Source organism: Pogona vitticeps, chromosome 1, assembly GCF_051106095.1.
Source record: "Pogona vitticeps strain Pit_001003342236 chromosome 1, PviZW2.1, whole genome shotgun sequence".
Lineage (NCBI taxonomy): Eukaryota > Metazoa > Chordata > Lepidosauria > Squamata > Agamidae > Pogona > Pogona vitticeps.
In genome coordinates, this window is record NC_135783.1 from 231,489,978 (window position 1) to 231,511,877 (window position 21,900).

At 38.8% G+C, this 21,900-nt stretch overlaps 1 protein-coding gene across 1 annotated transcript in view; it reads right to left on the reverse strand.

Moving 5' to 3' along the window:
* Positions 1 to 21,900, reverse strand: part of KALRN (kalirin RhoGEF kinase) — a 515,545-nt gene that overhangs the window by 185,166 nt on the left and 308,479 nt on the right. The window contains exons 4-5 of the mRNA XM_078394494.1: positions 19,938 to 20,130; positions 8,690 to 9,202 (exon numbers count right to left, since the gene is read on the reverse strand). Of these exons, the coding sequence (XP_078250620.1) occupies positions 8,690 to 9,202; positions 19,938 to 20,130 (706 nt within the window). The remainder of the gene's footprint in view (positions 1 to 8,689; positions 9,203 to 19,937; positions 20,131 to 21,900) is intronic.

A 21,900-nucleotide genomic window follows, 5' to 3' on the forward strand; every position in this document is an offset into this window, starting at 1 on the left:
ATATATATATATATATATATATATATATATATATATATATATATATATATATAAATTACCACAGTAGAACAGATCATACATACATACATACATACATACATACATACATACATACATACATACATACATACATAGTGAGTGCCAGATTTACATACAAGTTCATTAAGTTACAGTTCAGGACCTCAGATTTTAAGGGACCTAACCACAAAATCAAACTTTGTTTCAAATTTTACATCATTTAAGGTTTGGGCTTTTAAAACGTGGCATTATTTAGGTTCTCAGCATGTTGCAAATTAACCTAGAACATAGTGAAGAACAGAGAAAACAACATATAGGACTGAAGTTGGATGTAAGTTGTATCTTTCTCCAGAATATTTGGAGCTATATCTAACTGTTAATCTTAATTAGAGCAGTCTCATTAAATTAATGTGGCTTGTTAAGTCAATATTCATATAAGTACCATTGATTTAATGGGGTCACCTTGGTTGAGATTAGCAAATGGATCTGATCCATAGACTGGTGTCCTTCAGTTGCCATCCTTGAAGGTCTACAACAGAAAGATGTCCAAATCTTGCTATTCTTTAGCCTGATTTTGAATATATAGACAATTTCTATAAGAAAAATCTCTTTTATTCTAAGGTTTTAGATAGAAGATCTTTGTACTACTGTATAGGACAGAATCCTTGTATTGAAGAAAATGAAGTAGAAGATGCTGTCATTTTCTTCTATTTAAAATCTAGAAACAACTAAAATGGAGAGGTTTGTAAATGTAGGGAGGGATGACTAAATGAACCTGAATTATCCACTATAACACTGCAGAAGTTTCAGGATATTTCTGTTTTCATCGAAAATACACCACTTTTTAGTGACATTAAAAAAAAAATCAAAACCATTTCCTCAAATTTCATCATACCAAGCTGTGAAAAGCAAGAAAACAAATTTCCAAATTTATGATATACAGCTATAAGAAAACAAAGAAAGATCATTTGCCAGTACTAGTATTCACACTTATATTTTGCCTAGGGCAAGCAAATCAAAGAACTACAGTGGTGCCTCGCAAGACAAATGCCTTGCAGGGGAAAAAACTCGCAAGACAAATGGTTTTGACAAGGGGGGGGCTGATGACTCGCAAGACAAATATTCCTATGGCCATGCTTCACAAGACAAATGTTTTCCATTTTTTTGTTCCTGCCTCATGTTTGCTGATTTTTAAATGTTCTTCTATGATGTTTAAAACGTTCAAGTTTTGTTATTAAAATTTTGAAATCATCTGCACAATATGAATGGCTTTAAAGAGCACTTAATAAAGGCTTTGTAACCAAATTTGACTTTGTTCTGACTTTTTTTGCCCATAGGAACATATTAATTAGATTTCAATGCATTCCTATGGGAAAACGCGTTTCGCAAGATGAATTTTTCGCCAGACAACATTAACTGCGGAACGAATTAAATTCATCTTGCAAGGCACCACTGTATCTACTATCTATTTTAAGCCTCTGAAAGAAAAAAGTAAAACCCAAGAGAGGGTGGCTTCATACACAGAAAGCATTTAAAAACTTTAAGATTTTTTTTAGGTGTCTACTTGCTTTTAATTATTCCATTGTATTTTAATTAGCATATCGTTTAATTGTTTTTTAATGTTTAACTTGTTGTGTTTTTAATATTGGGTCCCCTTATCAGGGGAAAAAAGCTTCCTATAAAACAAACAAACAAACAAACAGTAGGAGATCCACATCTTCCTCTCGAGTCTGAAGAACAGATATTGAAACTGTCTCTTCCATAAACATACTAGACTAAGTAAAAAACAAGACAAGTTGTCCTTTGGACACTGCATTTTCTTCAGGTGAACCGCTTTACTGCAGGAAGCTATGCTATTAGCTTACAAAGAGTTAAAATTATGGCTTTCAATGAGCAGCAAGTTTTCCTCATTCATGTCCCCATCTTTAACTGCTGGTTGTCCCAATGTTTTTTACTCAATGATGGTAGATTCTGAACTAAACTCTGCTCAACTGGGCATGATGTCACTTATTATCTCAGGTGATTAAACTAGACTTATATTGTACAGGCACTAAGCCCCAATTTGTTTATTTATTTATTTATCAATTAATTTATTGAGAGAAATTATCATAGAGGAACCCCCACTATGATCGTAATATTTTACTACTTTTAAAATTGATATAGTTACCTAAAGGATGACTTGGTAAGGTATAAAAGAGACAGAGAATGAAGGATTGAAGCTAGTGTGGGAACAAGACTTAGGAAAAAGAATCAATGGTGAAGAATGGATGAAGATGTGGAAAATGATGGTTTTATGGTTTATGTTGGTGAGAAGAATTTTTTTCAAATTGGGTTTAAGATGGTATTTGACACTGATAAAAATGAATAAAATTAATGCTAGTTATCTGAACGTCTGTTGGAAATGTGAGAAGGAAATTAGTACATACGTACTTTCATATGTGGTGGGAATGTGAAAAGGTACATTTAACAGACTATAATAAAATAAAGTACTCCCTATTAGCAACGAAAAATCCTCAGTTCACTGCACACATACACACAAAAAGCATTACCTGAAATAACTAAGGCATTGGTCGGAGGACAGGGGTAAATTACCCCAAATGGGTTAAAAATGAAAATCCAAAGGAAAATCCTTCAATAACAAAATTTCTGTTGACATGCTACAAGCACACAGAGACTCTCATCTCTGAGGTAAGGCCAGAGTAGAAAGCCAACATATTATAGTTGCATTTGCAGTTTTGGGGGATGTCATTATTTTCAGTGGAACGGCTAAAAACAATGTATAATTACTTTCCTTTCAAATCAAAGGCGTATATACATTTTTTGGGGGGAGGCTAAAAAGTAAATTGTATATTGTCCCCCTGCTTATTCAACTTATATGCAGAATACATCATGCGAAAGGCTGGACTGGAGGAATCCCAAGTCGGAATTAAGATTGCTGGAAGAAATGTCAATAACCTCAGATGTGCAGATGATACCACTCTGATGGCAGAAAGTGAGGAGGAATTAAGGAATCTTGTAATGAGGGTTAAAGGGGAGAATGCAAAAAAAGGTCTGAAGCTCAACATCAAAAAAACTAAGATCATGGCCACTGGTCCCATCACCTCCTGGGAAATAGAAGGGGAAGATATGGAGGCAGTGACAGATTTATTTTACTTTCTTGGGCTCCATGATCACTGCAGATGGAGATAGCAGCCATGAAATTAAAAGATGCCTGCTTCTTGGCAGGAAAGTGAAGACAAACCTAGACAGCACCTTAAAAAGCAGAGACATCACCTTGCCAACAAAAGTCCAAATAGTCAAAGCTATGGTTTTTCCAGTAGTGTTGTATGGAAGTGAGAGCTGGACCATAAAGAAAGCTGACCGCCGAAGAATTGATGCCTTTGAATTGTGGTGCTGGAGGAGACTCTTGAGAGTTCCCTGGACTGCAAAGAGAACAAACCTATCAATTCTAAAGGAAATCAACCCCGAGTGCTCATTGGAAGGACAGATCCTGAAGCTGAGGCTCCAATACTTTGGCCATCTCATGAGAAGAGAAGACTCCCTGGAAAAGACCTTGATGTTAGGAAAGCGTGAGGGCAAGAGGAGAAGGGGATGACAGAGGATGAGATGGTTGGACAGTGTCGTCGAAGCAACCAACTTGAATTTGACCCAACTCCAGGAGGCTGTGGAAGAGAGGAGGGCGTGGCGTGCTCTGCTCCATGGGGTCACGAAGAGTCGGACATGACTAAACGATGAAAAAGTTAAAAAGTTCCCTGACCCATGAACTAAGGTTAGTGAGCAATCATTATGCTCCCAAATTTGAATTTATAATTTTCTTTCTATGCAAGAGCTGGCAAAGGATATCTTTCACATACAAACCGCTGGCCACTACAGCCACTTGTAAAGTTGCTGGCATGTGCACAGACCATGTTGACAAGGTTTAATTGGGGCTGGTTGATTCCATAAACCTTAACATGAAAAAATGATAGAATCTTCTCCTAGATTCCTAAATAATTCCCATCTTCTGTATCTCACATGATAATGGTCAGAAACAGGATGGGTAAATGCCATATTCCAATTCTCCAAATCCAGGTAGTCTAATTTCCATGCTATGCAAGGAAGACAGCCATATGCAAATTCGCATGTCATACAAATGAAACACATCAATTTTTTAAAAAAAAAACTACTACGTTCTCCCTTGACTTTACATAGTAACCATTGGCCTGAGACAGCCTTAAATACAGAAAGTTTATTAATCTATTAGCAGTTTTCCCCTTAGCCCAAATGTTTAGTTTTATCACAACTCCCATAGTTCTTACGGATTCATTGCTTTCTATGCACTGTTGTCAGACAACTCTATAAAACAGACTTGGCTGTTTGCCAAACAATTAGGGCCAGGCTTTCCCCAAATCCCAACATTTACTTGTGAACTGGGAGAGCATAACTTTTTAACTTTTAAATCTATGAAACTGTCAATACCTTTACCTGTTCAATAATTACCATGAACACTTATTTGGGGAATTTGGGGAGGCCAAACTAATAGCTGCATGCTTTGCTTTCTATCTCAGCTTCTATAAGAACTAGAGACCTACTTTTTTCAAAATGAAAGCAAGGAATCTAGACCAGCTGATTTTCTAAATGGGCACTAGGCAGAATAAATAGAAACTGGGTAAAATCCTGCCAACCTGATAGTATGGCAAATCTACTATTTGTTAAGTATTCTGGGGTGCAAGTGCCACCTGTCTGCCCTTCAAACTCAGTCACAGAAGCTCTGGCTACACCATGTAAAAAGTATTCTATATTGTCCAGATTTCTTATCATTTACCAAAATTAACCTGACATTTTTGCTGGTGCCTGAAAACTTCAGTGTAAACACCCTGTCTGCTACTTTGTGTGTTATGTTTAATTTCCTGGCACGCTCCTGTCTGCCGCTGACAGTAGGAGCCTCCCTGTGTGTGTTCCCTTCTTGCTTCTACCACAGCCAAATTCCAGTTTCGAAAGTGCCTTCCAACAGCAAGTGGGAACAGGAACAGCACAGGGACAGTGAAAGAAAAGGCAGGGCCAGGAGCATCTTCAAAAAGGGCATCCAGAAGTTTAGGTTCCCATCTTTGTTCTAGGGGATCCCATCACTATCTCACCACGTTGTGTCTTGTACAAACAGCAGACTAATGACATTTTTACTCAATTCTTCCTCAAGGGAACCCAGGTAACATACTAGCTGCTCTCTACTCTTAAACACAGTATTTTCCCTCACAACCATCTATTAGTTAGCTTGGTCTGTGATTAATCCATGATCACCAACTGATGTTCCTGACTATGGCGATTTAAACTTGGGTCCCCACCCTCTCAATCCCCATCAAAGTCCAACACTTTAAGCTGAGGTCTGTTGAGACACTATTCTGAGAGGGATATCTGGCTTTATTACTGTACTTTTGTTTCAGCCACTTTTATTTACCTCCACCCTGACTACCTTAATGATTATTGCAGCCCTCTGTTTGTACCAAATAAACAGAAAAGAAATAAGAAATATAAAAAAGAAATGTGCTTCTTTTAGGCCGGATCATAGACTAAATACTAGTCATGTTAACAGTATGTATGAGTTGGTTGTTCACACGCATCTTAGCTTGAATGGACTGGCATAAGAAAATATTGACATGTGACTGCTCTGGAACAACTGAGAACATTTTCCCTTAAGGGGAAAAAAAGGGTGGGAGCAGGGGGGGGGGAAGGGATTAGGATGGATGCCAGCAATAAGTACTTCCAGAGGTTTTGCAGACAGTATGTAGGCTGGTAAGTATTTTCTGTCCCTAGTACGTTTATTCCAGTACAGTATGAGGCATCCATCCTGCCCTCCTCCTTATCAACCCCCTCCAGTAACATTTCTTAGAAATTTCCAATAGCTTGTTATATTTTGAAAAACAATGCTGGGTGTGGGTTGTGTTACAACCGTATCTAATGCAAATACTCTGCTTGTTACTGTGTTTAATTAACCTTGTTTTCCTTTGCTCTTCAACAGCAGTACAATCAAAATTTGCCATTTATCTCTTTCTATTAGCTAAAGAATTAATTTGAACACCTACACCAGAGATTTTATCCTGAAGAACCAAGCGTTATTTATTTTCAGGCCTTCACCACAGCTGGCGTGCACACTATGTGAGTTGCCTTCTGTTGCTCAGCCAATGCGCCCCACGCTGTTAATAGCTGAATCACAGTCTGTATGTTTGGACCACAAGAAGACAGCATCTCCTCACTCCTTTGCATACATAAAATCCTAAAGGTCTTGTGCCCTTTCTATACCCTATGTTGGAAAGGAAAAGGTGAATTTAACCAAGTGCAGTGAATTCAATTTTTTTCCTATGTAACGTGGGAAGGTTCTCAAGTATGACTACCTCCTCCCTACCAAAAAGTCTCTGCTGCTGAACAGATGACAGCTTCCCAGACTGTCTGATTAAAGCCTGGAGCCTCTAATCATTTCTAAGGAAAACCACAAGTCATTTTTCTTACTGCTATCTAGCTGCAAGACTGGGATAAAATGAATCAGATTGACTACTTACAATCTACTATCTATTCAAGGTCAGGAATCAAGAAATATTAAAATACCACTGACTCCGTTGCTGGGAAAGCAGACTATCCCAACTAAAAATTATAGGTCATATAACATACCCAAGAAAAGTATGTTCAACAGATGTGAAAAGATTTAAACTGCTACAGCATATAAGTAGTAGCAATTTGTGGGGGAAGTGTAGTAATTGTTTAGGGTAGGTGGTGTCATATTTTGTCAGAAGCCATAGTATCAACTGTAGGTAAATAGAGAAATGTACACGCTGGTGATACTGGACTTCAAGAGAAGATCTTGATAAGAGCAGTAAAGTACAGTAGTGCCTCGCATTACGAGCACTCCGTTTGACAACGAAATCGCATTACGACGAAGATTTTGCGATCGCAAAAGTGATCGCAAAATGATGTTCCCTATGGGGGAATTTCGCTTTGCGATGATCGGTCCCCTGTTTCGCTAACCGATTATTGCAAAGCGATGATTTTCGGCCAGCTGATCAGCGGTTTCAAAATGGCCGCCGGATGAAAAATATGGCCACCTGCTGTTTTCTGGCACAGATTCCTCGCTGCACGGGCAGCGAAAATGGCCGTCCTATGAAGAATCTTCACTGGACAATGAGTTTTAAGCCCCTAGGAACGCATTAATTGGGTATTAATGCGTTTATATGGGCTTTCTAAAATCGCATGACGGCGTTTTTGTTCGACAGCGGTTTTTTCGAAACAAATTAACGTCGTCATGCGAGGCACCACTGTACTGAGATACCTCAGCTGAACATGCTGACTTGGAAAAATCTGGAAAGTTACAGGAAGCTCAAAGAATCAGGGAAGGATGAGGCACATGTTTGAAAACATACTGCTCATCACTGCAGGAGCTGCAGTACAACTGGCCTGAGCATCTCATGTATGCAGCAAACACTACTTATCTTTTTTTTTAAAGGACCATGTCAAAAGAAGAACAGACAATGGTGGATTTTTTTATATAAAGGTTCTTATTTCAAAAATGTGGAGTAATGTGCTAGAAACAAGCATCGAACATATTCATGCTCTCATCCCCCCCCTTTCATCTTTTTGCCTGCCTAGCTCAATAAAACCCTTCAGGGTTCTTGAGAGAACCTGCGTTTATTTATGCAACAATGGACTATAGCTTATTCGAGCAGTAGTTTGCTGGATTAGTAATAAGCACAAATGGGGACTCAAGTCGCGGGACTTGCTGCCAGGTCGGACTTAAGTCGCACCAGGGACCGGACTTGACTCAGGGTTTTTGTTTTTTAATGCCTCAGATTCAACCTATGACTTGGAACCCACCCACCCCTCCATTTTTTCTGGGGGGAAATTATTTTTTTTTAAAACATATTTTTAATAGGGACTCGGTTTGGGGGTTTGGGACTTCGAACTTGTTACCAAAGACTCATACTCATACTTGGAACTTGGTATCAAAGACTCGGACTTGGGCCCAAATATTTGCCAACATCCAGTAAATCCAGGACACAGTGCTGTGCCCTCAGCAAGTCCAAACAACACCAAAAGCATTCCTCATCACCTCTCCCCACTGGCTTTGCCAATACAGTATATCTATCTCATATCTAACTCTGATATGGATCCTTCCTGATTATCATGACTAGAAGATATGGTTAGACAAGTGTATTTTCCACATGTTTATGTCTGGGGTTACATTTATGTGATGACATTCCTGTTACATCTAGCCTACCACTCAGTAAGACTATGCGTGTGTGCCATTTCCTCAATATATGAATAATTGGCTACCATTCCTTTTTCTTTTCTGAAGAGTCTCCTTTTCACCCAAATGTTCTACAGGCCTGATCCAGCTCAGCTAGAAAGTAGCAAAGCTTAAGGGGTGCCTTCTGTCTACTTGAATATACTCAAAGCAGATCAGCTTTCATAAGAACAGCCAAAGGTGAGTTATTTCTGGCTCTCAAGCTAGTTGCTACTTCCAACAATTAGTTCAGTGATTTTGCTTTACAAGTCACATAAAATACATTTGCTAGCAACTTGAGGTTTATATCCCTGATTAATTCCTCATGTTGCTAATTGCAGAAACATATATATCTGGCTACAATGTTCTAGTTGCCATGCAATTCCACAGTAACATTCAAGGAAATAAAAACCTTTCTCTTACCTTTTCTGCATCTTGCTCGAAAAGTCGCAGTTGAAAGCACTGGTCCAGTTTCAATTTACGGACATGCCACATCTGATGCAAGTGTTGCCGTGTTGAATGCAGCTTGTCCAAAAGGCTGGTGATCTTTGGCACAAGACTCTGGAAATCTGCACTCCCTGGAATGCAGTTCCTACCAGAAAAACCATCACTACACCTTATGCACTGTAATAATCTCTGACCCTCGTGGTCCAATTCTTCTACAGGAGCTTTAATCACTTTCTTCTTGAGCTGTGTGTGTTCATCTATTAGTCTTCTTGAGCCCTCCACATCCACAGGAAATTCCTTCCTAGCCAGCATTTCTTGAAGGTCCTCTAATCTGGATAACAAATGAATGGCGCTGTTAAAAAATTCTTCCAAGGAGACCCTCAGCTCTATCCATTCATCATGATTGTAATCCAAGGTCCCTTCAAACTCCTCTGTTAGTTGGGAGGGATCCACCAGTTTTGCTAGTCCTTCTACTGAGACCATGCTCGTCTAAGACAGAAACAAAAAGATATTGAAATGTATTTCAGGGAAATAAATAGAAATGCTATAATACTGCAATTCAAAAATTATAATTAACTATCTGTTTAGGAGGCAGTGTCTTGGGGAGCAGGAAAGAACATAACCTCTGTAGCAAGGATCATCTTTGTCACCTCAGCTCATGACGGTAATGGTAGAATATTATTCTTCAGAAATGTGACACAGAGTAGAGGCAAGAACATCATATGAACTACAATCCGGCCATCTGTTTCAAAAGTGAAAGGAAAACAAGGGCCTTACTCCCAAAAATGTTGGGAGTAAGGACAGGATGTATGTTATGGCAATAGAATAGTAGCACCAGAAATTTTAAAAAGCCAGCAGTAAATGAAACATTGGCCTTGCTCCACTGCACCATCTTTGGGCTATGATCCCAGCACTACACCATGTAACATACTTCTAGAGGTACATTTCCTACTTTCTATCCTATATTGTGTCATTCACGACATCTACAGAATTCACTGAGTGAGGAAAGGATGAAAGAAACAGTGATAATCTTGGCACTCTATATAACTTCACACCAGCATTACTACCTTACCATTTTAGACAGCGGATTTTTATGATAATTTGTACTGTACTTTTAGCAGGTAATTATTGCCTAAACTAGTGAGGTCCCACTGATTTCCCATTGATATGTCAAATAGGCATTTTATAATGCCTTTCACAACCAATTTCAGATACTGTATATGTTTATTTCCATTTTAGTATTAAGAGATTTTGGGGGACATCTGGATGGACCTAAAACACCACTAATACTGACTGCAAGCATTAATATCCATGACCAATGTTGACCTGACGTGGGTGGCACCTTGTGGATGACACAAATTCACATGGAGTTGAATGCACCCAAGCTTCCACAACATAGTATGTATTTCTTCATAGCTTCTCAAGCTGTTATAGTCTACATTCTTGTGAAAACATGCCTTCAGAAGTCAAGAAATGCTTTAGTCAAGAGGGCCCATAGAGCTAGATGTGAAAGCAATATTTCCAACATCCAGCATCAATGTTCCCACCCAAAGTACTATTGGCCAAGAACACTATGTTAATTAAATGCTTTAAAATTTACACATTTCACTGAAAGAACTTTGGTGTATTGGGGACCACATCACCAATATCCTAATTTTGTTGTTTAGTCATTAAGACTTCATGACCCCATGGACCAGAGCACGCCACGCCCTCCTCTCTTCCACAGCCTCTCGGAGCTGGGTCAAATTCATGTTGGTAGCTTCAGTGACACTGTCCAGCCATCTCATCCTCTGTCATCCCCTTCTCCTCTTGCCTTCACATTTTCCCAACATCCGGGTCTTTTCCAGGGATTCTTCTCTTCTCATGAGATGGCCAAAGTATTGGAGCCTCAGCTCCAGGATCTGTCCTTCCCGTGAGCACTCTGGGTTGATTTCCTTCAAAATGGACAGGTTTGTTCTCCTTGCAAACCAGGGAACTCTCAGGAGCCTCCTCCAGCATCACAATTCAAAAGCATGAATTCTTTCGCGATTAGCCTTCTTTATGGTCCAGCTCTCACTTCCATACATTGCTACTGGAAAAACCATAGTTTTGACTATGCAGACCTTGGTCAGTAAGGTAATGTCTCTGTTTTTTAAGATTCTGTCTAGGTTTGTCGTCGCTTTCCTCCCAAGAAGCAGGCGTCTTTTAATTTCACAGCTGCTGTCACCATCTGCAGTGATCATGGAGCCCAGGACAGTAAACTCTGTAACTGTTTCCATATATTCCCATTCTATTTGCCAGGAGGTGATGGGATCAGTGGCCATGATCTTAGCTTTTTTTTATGTTGAGCTTCAGATCATTCTTTGCACTCTCCTCTTTCACCATCATTAAGAGGTTATTTAATTCCTCCTCACTTTCTGCAATCAGAGTGGTATCATCTGCATATCTCAGGTTATTGATATTTCTTCTGGCTATCTTAATTCTGGCTTGGGATTCATCCAGTCCAGCCTTTCACATGATATATTCTGCATGTAAGTTGAATAAGCAGGGGGACAATATATAGCCTTGTCGTACAATATAAAACCCACAACAACCAATATAAGCCTTGTCGTACTCCTTTCCCAATTTTGAACCAATCAATTGTTCCATATCCAGTTCTAACTGTTGCTTCCTGTCCCACATATAGATTTCTCAAAAGATAAATAAGGTGATCAGACATTCCCATTTCTTTAAAGACTTGCCATAGTTTGCTGTGGTCCACACAGTCAAAGGTTCTTGCACAGTCAATGAAGCAGAACTAGATGTTTTTCTGGAACTCTCTAGCTTTTTCCATAATCCAGCATATGTTAGCAACTTGGTCTCTAGTTCCTCTGCCCCTTTGAAATCCAGCTTGTACTTCTGGGAGTTCTCGGTCCACATACTGCTGAAGCCTGCCTTGGAGGATTTTGAGCATAACCTTGCTAGCATGTGAAATGAGTGCAATTGTATGGTAGTTGGAGCATTCTTTGGCACTTCCTTTCTTGGGGATTGGGATGTAGACTGATCTTTTCCAATCCTCTGGCTACTGCTGAGTTTTCCAAACTTGCTAGCATATGGAGTGTAGCACCTTAACAGCATCATCTTTTAAAGTTTTAAATAGTTCAACTGGAATGTCATCACCTCCACTGGCCTTTTTGTTAGCCATGATTTCTAAGGCCCAGTTGACGTCACTCTCCAGGATGTCTGGCTTAAGGTCAGCAACCACACTATCTGGGTTGTCCGGGACATCCAGATCTTTCTGGAATAATTCCTCTGTGTATTCTTGCCACCTCTTCTTGGTTTCTTCTGCTTCTGTGAGGTCCCCACCATTTTTGTCCTTTATCATGTTCATCTTTGCACAAAATGTTCCTTTAATATCTCCAATTTTCTTGAACAGATCTCTGGTTTTTCCCTTTATATTATTTTCCTCTATTTCTTTGCACTGTTAATTTAAGAAGGCCCTCTTGTCTCTCCTTGCTATTCTTTGGAAGTCTGCATTCCATTTTCTGTAACTTTCCCTATCTCCCTTGCATTTAGCTTCCCTTCTCCTCTCTGCTATTTGTAAGGCCTCATTGGACAGCCACTTTGCATTCTTGCATTTCCTTTTCTTTGGGATGGTTTTTGTTGCTGCTTCCTGTACAATGTTACGGGCCTCCATCCATAGTTCTTCAGGCACTTTGTTCACCAAATCTACTTTCTTAAATTTGTTCTTCACCTCCACTGTGTATTCATAAGGGATTTGGTTTACATTATACCTGAGTAGGCCAGTGGTTTTTCCTACTTTCTTCAGTTGAAGCTTGAGTTTTGCTATAAGAAGCTGATGTTCAGAGCCACAATCAGCTCCAGGTCTTGTTTTTGCTGACTGTATAGAATTTCTCCATCTTTGGCTGCAGAGAACATAATCAATCTGATCTTGGTATTGCCAATCTGGTGATTTCCATGTGTAGAGTTGCCTCTTGTGTTGTTGGAAAAGAGTGTTTGTGATTACCAGCTTATTCTCTTGACAAAACTTTATTAGGCTTTGCCCTGCTTCGTTTTTGAACTCCAAGGCCAACCTTTCCTATTGTTCCTTTTATCTCTTGACTCCCTACTTTAGCATTCTAGTCCCCTAGAATGAGAAGAACATCTTTCTTTGGTGTAAGTTATAGAAGGTGTTGTAAGTCTTCATAGAATTGGTCAATTTCAGCCTCTTCAGCATTGGTGGTTGGTGCAAAAACTTGGATTACTGTGATGTTGAAAGGTCTGTCTTGGATTCGTATTGAAAACATACTCATTACACAAGGCTTGAGTATGCACATCTTCATTTCATTATGTTTTCAAGGGCAGACCTTGAATCAATGACACTTTGAATCTAAAAGTGGGTCATTAGAAACTTGGGGGCTAGGGGAAGGAATAATGTTTCAATAACATACCACTTTAAGCACAAATACTGCATCGTCCTAAATGTAAATCTCTCTCCCCCCCCATTGCCCTGAGGTAGTCTGGCAGAAAAAATCTCCTTAGTGGATATGTGATATTACACAGGATTCTGGTATTCTAATTATACAGCCATTATACTGGATTCAAGCATGCGACTGGAAGCAGGTGTTCTATGCTGCCAAAATACACAACTCACTGTTCCTTTTTTTCTTTCAGATCATTCCAGTTGACTTCTCCCACAGGCAGATCTCATGCTTCCATACAGATGCTATTCTTCAACCCTCCTTAACCATAATTAAGCCAAATTAATGTAAAATCTAAATACCACAGGGATATTTACATAAGAACTTACTACAGATATAAAGAGCAATCTTCACTATGAAAAAGGTTTTAACTGTTACCTTATATGCAGCTTGAATGTAGAACATGTTTTACAGCATTTTCTTGTCTAGTAAGTACTTGTTTATTAGCCTCATTTTAAAGGAAGGGAATTGAGGCTCTGAGGTAGAGATTTAATGTACAATGCCACCCAATGTATTAATAGCTAAGCCAGAGTCTGAACTAAAGCTTGTAATGGTCCAGTTCCAGTGCATTCTAATTTGACTCATTTTTATTTATATAAAAAACATTAATACATGTTTTTAATGATTTTTAAAAAAAGATAAACCGGCTTCAAAACTATAAAAAGCAGTACAGGACTTAAAATGGGACAAAGTCCTGATGCACATACGCCATGTAGCAGAATTTGATCACTTTAAAGATTCTATCACGATATTTTATGGGCACTAAAACAAACAATTATCTCTGTCCTTATACGCGAATAACTGTCTCTCATCTATTCCTGCTAAAATAGATATGGGAGAAATATATTAATCATGGCTTTATTCTTTTTGTTTTCAAAAGCACACAAGATACTTCTGTTCTTTATTTTCGAAACTATATTTGTTCAGTCAAAATTTGAATTTAATTACAACATCAAAAGCAAATTTCCATATGTACATTGCTTATATCTCCGGTAACCACAGCTTACAGAGAGAAGACGGATATTTGTCAAGATGTGAGACACAAGAGAGTCTGTAACTGGTGACCTGCTAAAGTAGGACACAATGCAACAGGTACCATTACTAAGCTTTGTCTATATATGAAAGGAAAAAAAAGGGAGACTACTGTGGCAATGAGAAAAGAAATCTGCCATTCTAGAGATCTTGATTCTAACAGTGAAAAGACGGCAGATGCCAGAATGAATTGTGTAGCTAGGAAATTTCCACATATAATTTAGAAAAAGTTACTGATTTTACACCAGTATTCTGAAACCTACATATTTATCACAGCACTCTAACCACAGATGCTGTATTTAATAATAATAATAATTTATTGTCATTGTAACTATATACACAGTATACCCATACAATGAAATTCACAGACACCCAGAGACCAGACACATGCACACACATAAAATTCCCCAAACACTCCCCATCCACTAAAAGTCCCCCACTAAAAATACAAACATCTATACCACAGGCCAAGTAACACAGTCCAACTAATTATTCACTACTGGTGGTCTTTAAGCTAATTATTAATTGCAATTATAGCTCTAGGATAAAAACTATTGAGAAAATGTGTGATCCGAGTCTTAATTGTTCTATATCTTCTGCCAGATGGTAACAGTTCAAAAAAGTTATAAGCAGGATGGGAAGAGTCTCTCGGGATGCTGTGTGACTTCCTCAGGCAGCGGGATGTGAAGATGTCATCCAGGGTTGGTAGCTGGAGCCCAATGATATTCTGGGCAATTTTAATGGTTCTCTGTAGAGCTTTTTTGTCCGCTACAGAGCTACTCCCAAACCATGCCAGAATGCCATAGGTTAGGACACTCACAATGGTGCTACGATAGTATGACAGAAGTAAATGCTGAGATAAATTTAACTTGCCGAGCATTCTCAGGAAATACAGCCTCTTCTGTGCCTTTTTCATTAGCATCTTGGCATTTATAGTCCATGAGAGGTCCTCTGAGATGTAAGTACCCAGAAATTTAAAACTACCAACTCTCTCCACTTCCTCACCGTTTATGTACAGTGATAAATGTACATTTCTCTTCCTCCTAAAATCAATCATGAATTCTTTAGTTTTTTTTGATGTTAAGTGTGAGATGATTTTCTTTACACCAAAGTATCAACCTTTGTACTTCCTTTCTATAAGCAGACTCATTGTTCTTATTTATGAGCCCCACCACTGTCGTATCATCCGCAAATTTAATAATTGCATTGGTGTTATATAGTGGGGTCAATCATGTGTGCACAGGGAATAGAGGAAGGGACTTAGCACAAAGCCCTGGGGAGCTCCTGTACTTAGTACCAGGGTAGAAGAATGGTGGGATCCCATCCTTATTGACTGTGGCCTATCTGTCAGAAAGTCCTTTATCCACATGCAGATCTCCTGAGGTAATCCCAGGTTGATCATTTTAAAAAACAACCTATTTGGTAGAATGGTATTAAAAGCAGAGCTATAATCCACAAACAACAGCCTCGCATAAGTTCCCTGATGTTCTAAGTGGCTCAATACAGTATGGAGTACAATGGACACAGCATCATCAGTAGATCTATTTCTCCTGTATGCAAATTGCCATGGGTCCAAAGAAGGTGGAAGACTAGCCTTAATGTAATCCAGAACCAATCTCTCAAAACATTTCATAATAACATATGTTAAAGCTACTGCTCTATAATCATTGGGAGATACCACAGCTGACTGCTTCGGGACTGGCACTATAATAGATGTCTTCAGGCAAGTGGGGACAGAACACTGCAACAAGGATAGATTGAAAATATCCGTAAAAACTCCAGCTAATTCTGCAGCACAGCCCCTAACAACTCATCCCATGATTCCATCTGGTCCAGCTGCCTTTCGAACGTTAATATTCTGGAAAGCGCGTCTCACATCTGAAATCTGCAGTACTAGTGGTTGTCTGTCGATGGTAGATTCTAGTGATGTATTATAGACAGTAGGTGCTGGAATAATGGTTGTTCCTGTTTCCACCTCAAAACGGCTGAAAATTGATTTAACTGCTCAGCCAAAAAATCACTGCTGCTACACAGATTGTTTTTGTTACTCTGCCCCGTGATTTGTCGTAGGCCATGCCATACTCGACGAGTTTCAGAACTCTCAAGATGTTGCTCAATTCTCTGGCTGTACATAGTTTTGGCATCCCTAATGCCCCTTTTCAGTTTAGCTCTGGCCTCTCTATGCTGTAGTTCATCACCAGAATGAAAAGCAGCATTTCTGGCTTTTAATAAAAGGTGCACTTCTCTATTTAGCCAAGGCTTGTTATTAGAAAACACTCGTACTTGTCTGGTGGTAGTAACAACATCGATGCAGCTTTTGATATAAAACAGTACTGTCGAGGCATAAGTATCAACTTTGTCCTCCTCAAACAGTGCCCAATCAGTGCTCCTAAAGCAATCTTGAAGTTGCTCAGATGCATCCACTGGCCACACTTGTATTTCTGTAATTGATGGCCTGATTCTTTTAACAAGAAGTCTATATGATGGAATCAAAAACAGAGATATATGATCTGACTGTCCCGAGCTAGGCAATGGCTTTGTCGTATATCCATGCATGATGTTACTATATACTTGATCCAAGGTATTTTCCCCTCTAGTGGGACAGTCCACATATTTTGCTGACATGGTACCTTCAGACCTTCATCTGTGGCATTTACCAACCCTCGTTGCCAAAAAAGACATAAGTGCACCAAAGTATTTGAAATCACGGAGTCTTGTATTAGGGCCACTTTTCATAAAGTTTAAACATGCACATATTATACATACAGTAGGTGATTTTAAAAGAACAGTAAATAAATGAATACTCTCCAAGTGTGTACTGTCTTGCCATTGAAGCCTTATTACCCGCATCTGTGGCAGTTCCACCTAGTAAATATGGCAACTTTCTTGTTTGCAGTCAACTCGGGGGGAACCCCCAAAAACCCTTTGTTCATAAATTTCTTTTTTAATTACAAGAATGGCATTTCACCTCTATAATCTTTTAAATATTGCATCTGAAATTGATATCATTCTTAGATTCTTGTCTTGCAGTGTAACATGTCATATGTTTTCTGTTGTATGATTAACAGCTGTATCAAAAATATAAGCAGCTGATTTGTAATAGTGAAAACTGGGCCAGAAGAACCAAACAATGAATGTGAGAACAACAGAGTACTTTCCTGTTGAACCTTAAGGGAAACCCATCTTAATCTCCTCGTTTTTCAAATCTAGAAGAGAGATCCTAGTCCATAGACCAATCTCTGTCCAATGCAGGATCCTTTTCTGTTATGGTGCCTGCCTGGAAATGCCCATAAGACATCTCTATGAGATGCCTTGTTTTGTTTCCGAAAATCTTTAATTTCTTCTTCATTCTTGATGTTCTTATCATCAAGTTAATGTTTCTGTTTTTCTTATCCAATAGCTGCTGATTTTTACGCTACTATTAAAACATTGGACTAGTTTTAACTTTTTATATTATGTGAAATTCTGTATTCTCTTGACATTTTATTGGGGGTGGGAAATTACAAAGGCATATAAACAAGGACAAATTCTGATTTTGGTTTCAGTTTTAAAATAGATCCAGCAACATATATGGTATCAATCATTTCTCAGGTAAAACTAAATCAAATGCAGATCTCCTGATGTAATTGGACTACATCTCCCCTTAGTCCTAACCTGCCCAGCCAATGGTGAAAGATCATGGGAACTGAAGTTCAACCACATCTGGAGTTCTGCAGTTTCCCAGCCCACCACTAGACATTATAACAGCTATGATGGCATCACTGAAATTACCTTGCCTGGGCCTGCTGAAACTTACTAAGACCACTCATATCAGCTACATATTTAAATTACCGTAAATGAAAACAGAGGAAGAAATACAACATGCTGTCAGTAGATGTCTGCTCACAGAATGAGACTTCTTTATTCTCTTGTAGCCTCACATTCTCTCTCCAAATCTGCTCCAGGTATCTTCTGAAGCAGATAGTGAGGGAGCACAGACGGGCTTTGGGTGGAGGAGCCTTTCCCTGTTCTATTGATAGAAACAATTCCATAAGGAGAAGGATGTACTAATGAGAATCCACCCAGAAAAATCACAGTATATTCATAACTTCTCACAAGATGAGATTCATTATGAATTACACAGAAGGAAGAGAGACGCGGGGCTGCCAGTTCAAGTCCTGACATAAGATTTGTCATGTCCCATTGAATATATAATTAGCATCACTGATATTTTTAAAATATTGGTATGATACTTTGCTAAAGTTTACAGAGACGTTTCTGTGTTACTCTGAAGTATTCTGATGCTTCTAAAATTATAAATGTATTTATTAACAATTATGTCCATGTGAACTTCTGTGGATTGTAATGCATTTCTTGATACACATGGAGCATGTTATCTCTAGATGCTGTAAAGGTGCCACAATGCTTTTGTTGGGTTTTTGTTATCTGTTTGTTTTTGTTGCCCTTTGCTAGGGACTTCCTGAGAAGCATGCACACAAGAAAATGCTTCAGAATATTGTCTTTTAGTCATTGAAGAAGGCAGGCACATACACAAAACATTTCTAAAAAATACCTGAACTTTCCAGACTGGCTACTTAAACAATGATCCTTTAAAATTTTGAAATACGGTAATCATCAGATTAAACACAGAACATGTCAATATAGGCCCAAGATTCTCTGGTTGGTTTTTAAATCTGCTTTAAAAATATTCTGCCCATGTCACAACTGGCCTTTTGACAGAAAGATATGACAGGAGGCCTTTTTGTTTAAAGCATTCTGCAGATACATTTATTATTCGGATGGGTTTTCCCTTGAGAATTGGAGATGAATAGGAATACATTATCAAACTTCATCAGGAAGAGGGAAGGGATGTGCACAACCAATCAAACTCACAGCTTGCACATTCATTTTTTCAGAAAAAAAGAAAAATAATTTGCAGACAGTACTTTGGAATTAATGACATGAGGGCTTATTGGGTCATATCTCTTGTTGACAGCTGGCTCCTGAAATCTGCATTAGTCAGTCCAGTGTCAGTCTCACTCTCTCTCTTTTGCTTACCAACAACCTGTGACTGACTACACTCCTCTAGGGAAAATATAAACCTGGCTATTGCTGCAGTTGTTGAAGTGTCAAAAGAAGCAGCTGAGTTTTTTCTTCTTCTTCTTCCTTTCAGAAGGAGGCAACAGAACAGCATAGCTTCTATGGCCTTTTGTCCCTTTGTCACCTGAGGGCAGTATCCTGTTGTCAAGTTGATGCAGGCAATTATCAGATATCTTTTTTTCCAGGGAAGCCATATAAGATGAGCTGTATAGATCTCCAATAATTCATATTGTTGCCATATATTTATTTATTTATTTTATTATTTAGTAATAAAAATAAAATAAAATAAATATATCTCATTAAGACTATGTAGCATTAATGTATTGTGGTTTAGCCTCACAAAAGAAAAATGTCTGGCAGATACGTTTAAGAGGCTTCATTTTGTATTTGTGTGTTTGTTTTTGTGTGTGTTTGTGTGTGTGTGTGTGTGTGTGTGTGTGTGTTTGTTTGTTTGTTTGTTTGGTTGGTTGGTTGACTGATTGATTGATTGATTGATTGATTGATTGATTGATTGATTGATTGATTGATTGATTGATTGATTGATTGATTGATTTTTATACTGCCCACCTAACAAAATCACTACTCTGGGTGGTGTACATCACTAGTTCTTCAGAGCTGATAGTCTTCAGACATATTAAAACTCTTCATAAATTACAGAACACTCACAATCTTACCTCAAAGATAAACTTCGAACTCCCAAAATTTGTCTTCTGCTTCTGCCAGAAGTTATCTGGCTTGATTATCAGGGCAACATGAATTTCTGCAGGGAAGGCCTCCTGAAGGGTCTTCAAGAGAGGCTTGATCAGGTCCCATTTAGACCCCCGCATATCAATGATGACAGTGAAACCTCGTTTGCAGACATCTTCACTGTGAAGATAAAACACAGAATGCATGAAATGGCTTTAACTGCACGTGCTAGTAAAGGATCAGTCAAACAGGTGTCATCCTGATCAGCTTCTTTTCTTATTCAGGGTCTGTTCCTGTAGCAATGAGCTACAGGAAAAAATCTGTTTAACCAATCTATACTATTCCTTTCCTCATTTTGCAAGTAAAAAATATTATGTATGCACTTATTCACCTTCAAACTAACCTTGTCGTATAGTTCATGATGATTCACAAATCCAAATACAAAATAAAGATGTGGCCAAGGTCCCACCAGGAATCTCCTACTGAAAGATTCAACCTTAAGTGCCAAGGCATTTTCATTTTCATCAAAGGCATTTTCCTTGGTCCCTGACTCTGTGATGAAGGTGTAGATGAAAGGGGTGAATATGTATATATAGAAAATCTACAGTATGTACTGCAAAGGGGCTATTGATAGCATTAATGTTGCAGACAGAAGAACTAAAAATACCAATCTTTTAAAAGGTTCAAAAAGCTGCTGACATTTGCTAGGAACTGCACAAGAGACACCCATACAGCATTCCAGTAAAACACTACCTGGGGAAATTGTACTTGTTTAGGAAGAGAAACAGGACACCTTAAATTAATTGCTGTTTTAGAGAGCTAAATCTAAAATTGTGAAAGTGGACTTCCATTATTTTCTCTTCACGTGAAACAGTCCCCTGTAAGCACACCAAATATTCTCTGGAGGGTTCCCCAATCCTCTGGAAAACGTATAGTGTGTGCATGATGCCACAAGAGAGAAGAAGAATTGGATCTAGTAGCTAAAGGATACCATTAGATTAGTGATCTTATAATAGTATTATAATGACTGCATTTGTTGTTTTGTTATAATTTTCCTTGCCTTAATCTGCATTAGCTATATAGAAAACATTTGATATAAGGAGATAAATAAATATGGGTTAATTGGAGTAAAGGTGTAGTGCCACCCAAACTGTGGAATACCCTCCGCTTGGAGCCTTGATTAGCACCAAAACCAGCATCATTTTGACAAATGGTTTTAATTTTGTTTTTCAACTGCTTGATTTTAAATTGTTTTCAGCGTCTTATATTTTAACATTTTTATACACCTCTAAAACCCCTCAGTCTCCTCTTCCCCCATGTCAGATGTCTTTGTAATAGAAGAGGAGCCCCCACCCACCACAATGGTGCTTTGCACAGGAGAGATTTGCTGTGAATGGAGGTTGTATATAAACACTTTCCTTTAATATGATGGAGCTACATGGAGCTACGGTGTTCTTCATGAAGCTCTTTGCCAACCACAAAAACAGCAGCATTTCTGTTGCCCAAGCTGACAGTGTCAGTCTGAGTGCTAATGCCGCCCTTGTCCTTTGCAGGCCCTTGGGAGAAAAAAGGGCCTTCGTCACCAACTTTTTTTTTTGGCCCCTTGCCATGACTGCTTTGGCTGGATGGCACAAAGACGTCACTGGAATATGCCTGAGGTTCATTCCTATCTGACTCAGTTTGAACCAGAGGCTTCTCTACCATCTCTACACACATGCCCTGTTCTGCAACCTGCTTCTCTGTCAGCATCAGTGCTGAATAAGGCAGCTGGGTGACAGATTCTGTTTGGAGGGCTCATAAATAGCACTTGTAAGCTGTCTTTTTCTTCTCTCACTCCTCTCAGTAGAAACTCCTGCAGTGAGTGCAGGCGACATTCCTGCAGCCTTCCCCAACTGCCTACTCCTACCAAAACCCATGTTTCATACTGGCTGCAAACTCTACCCAAAGAAG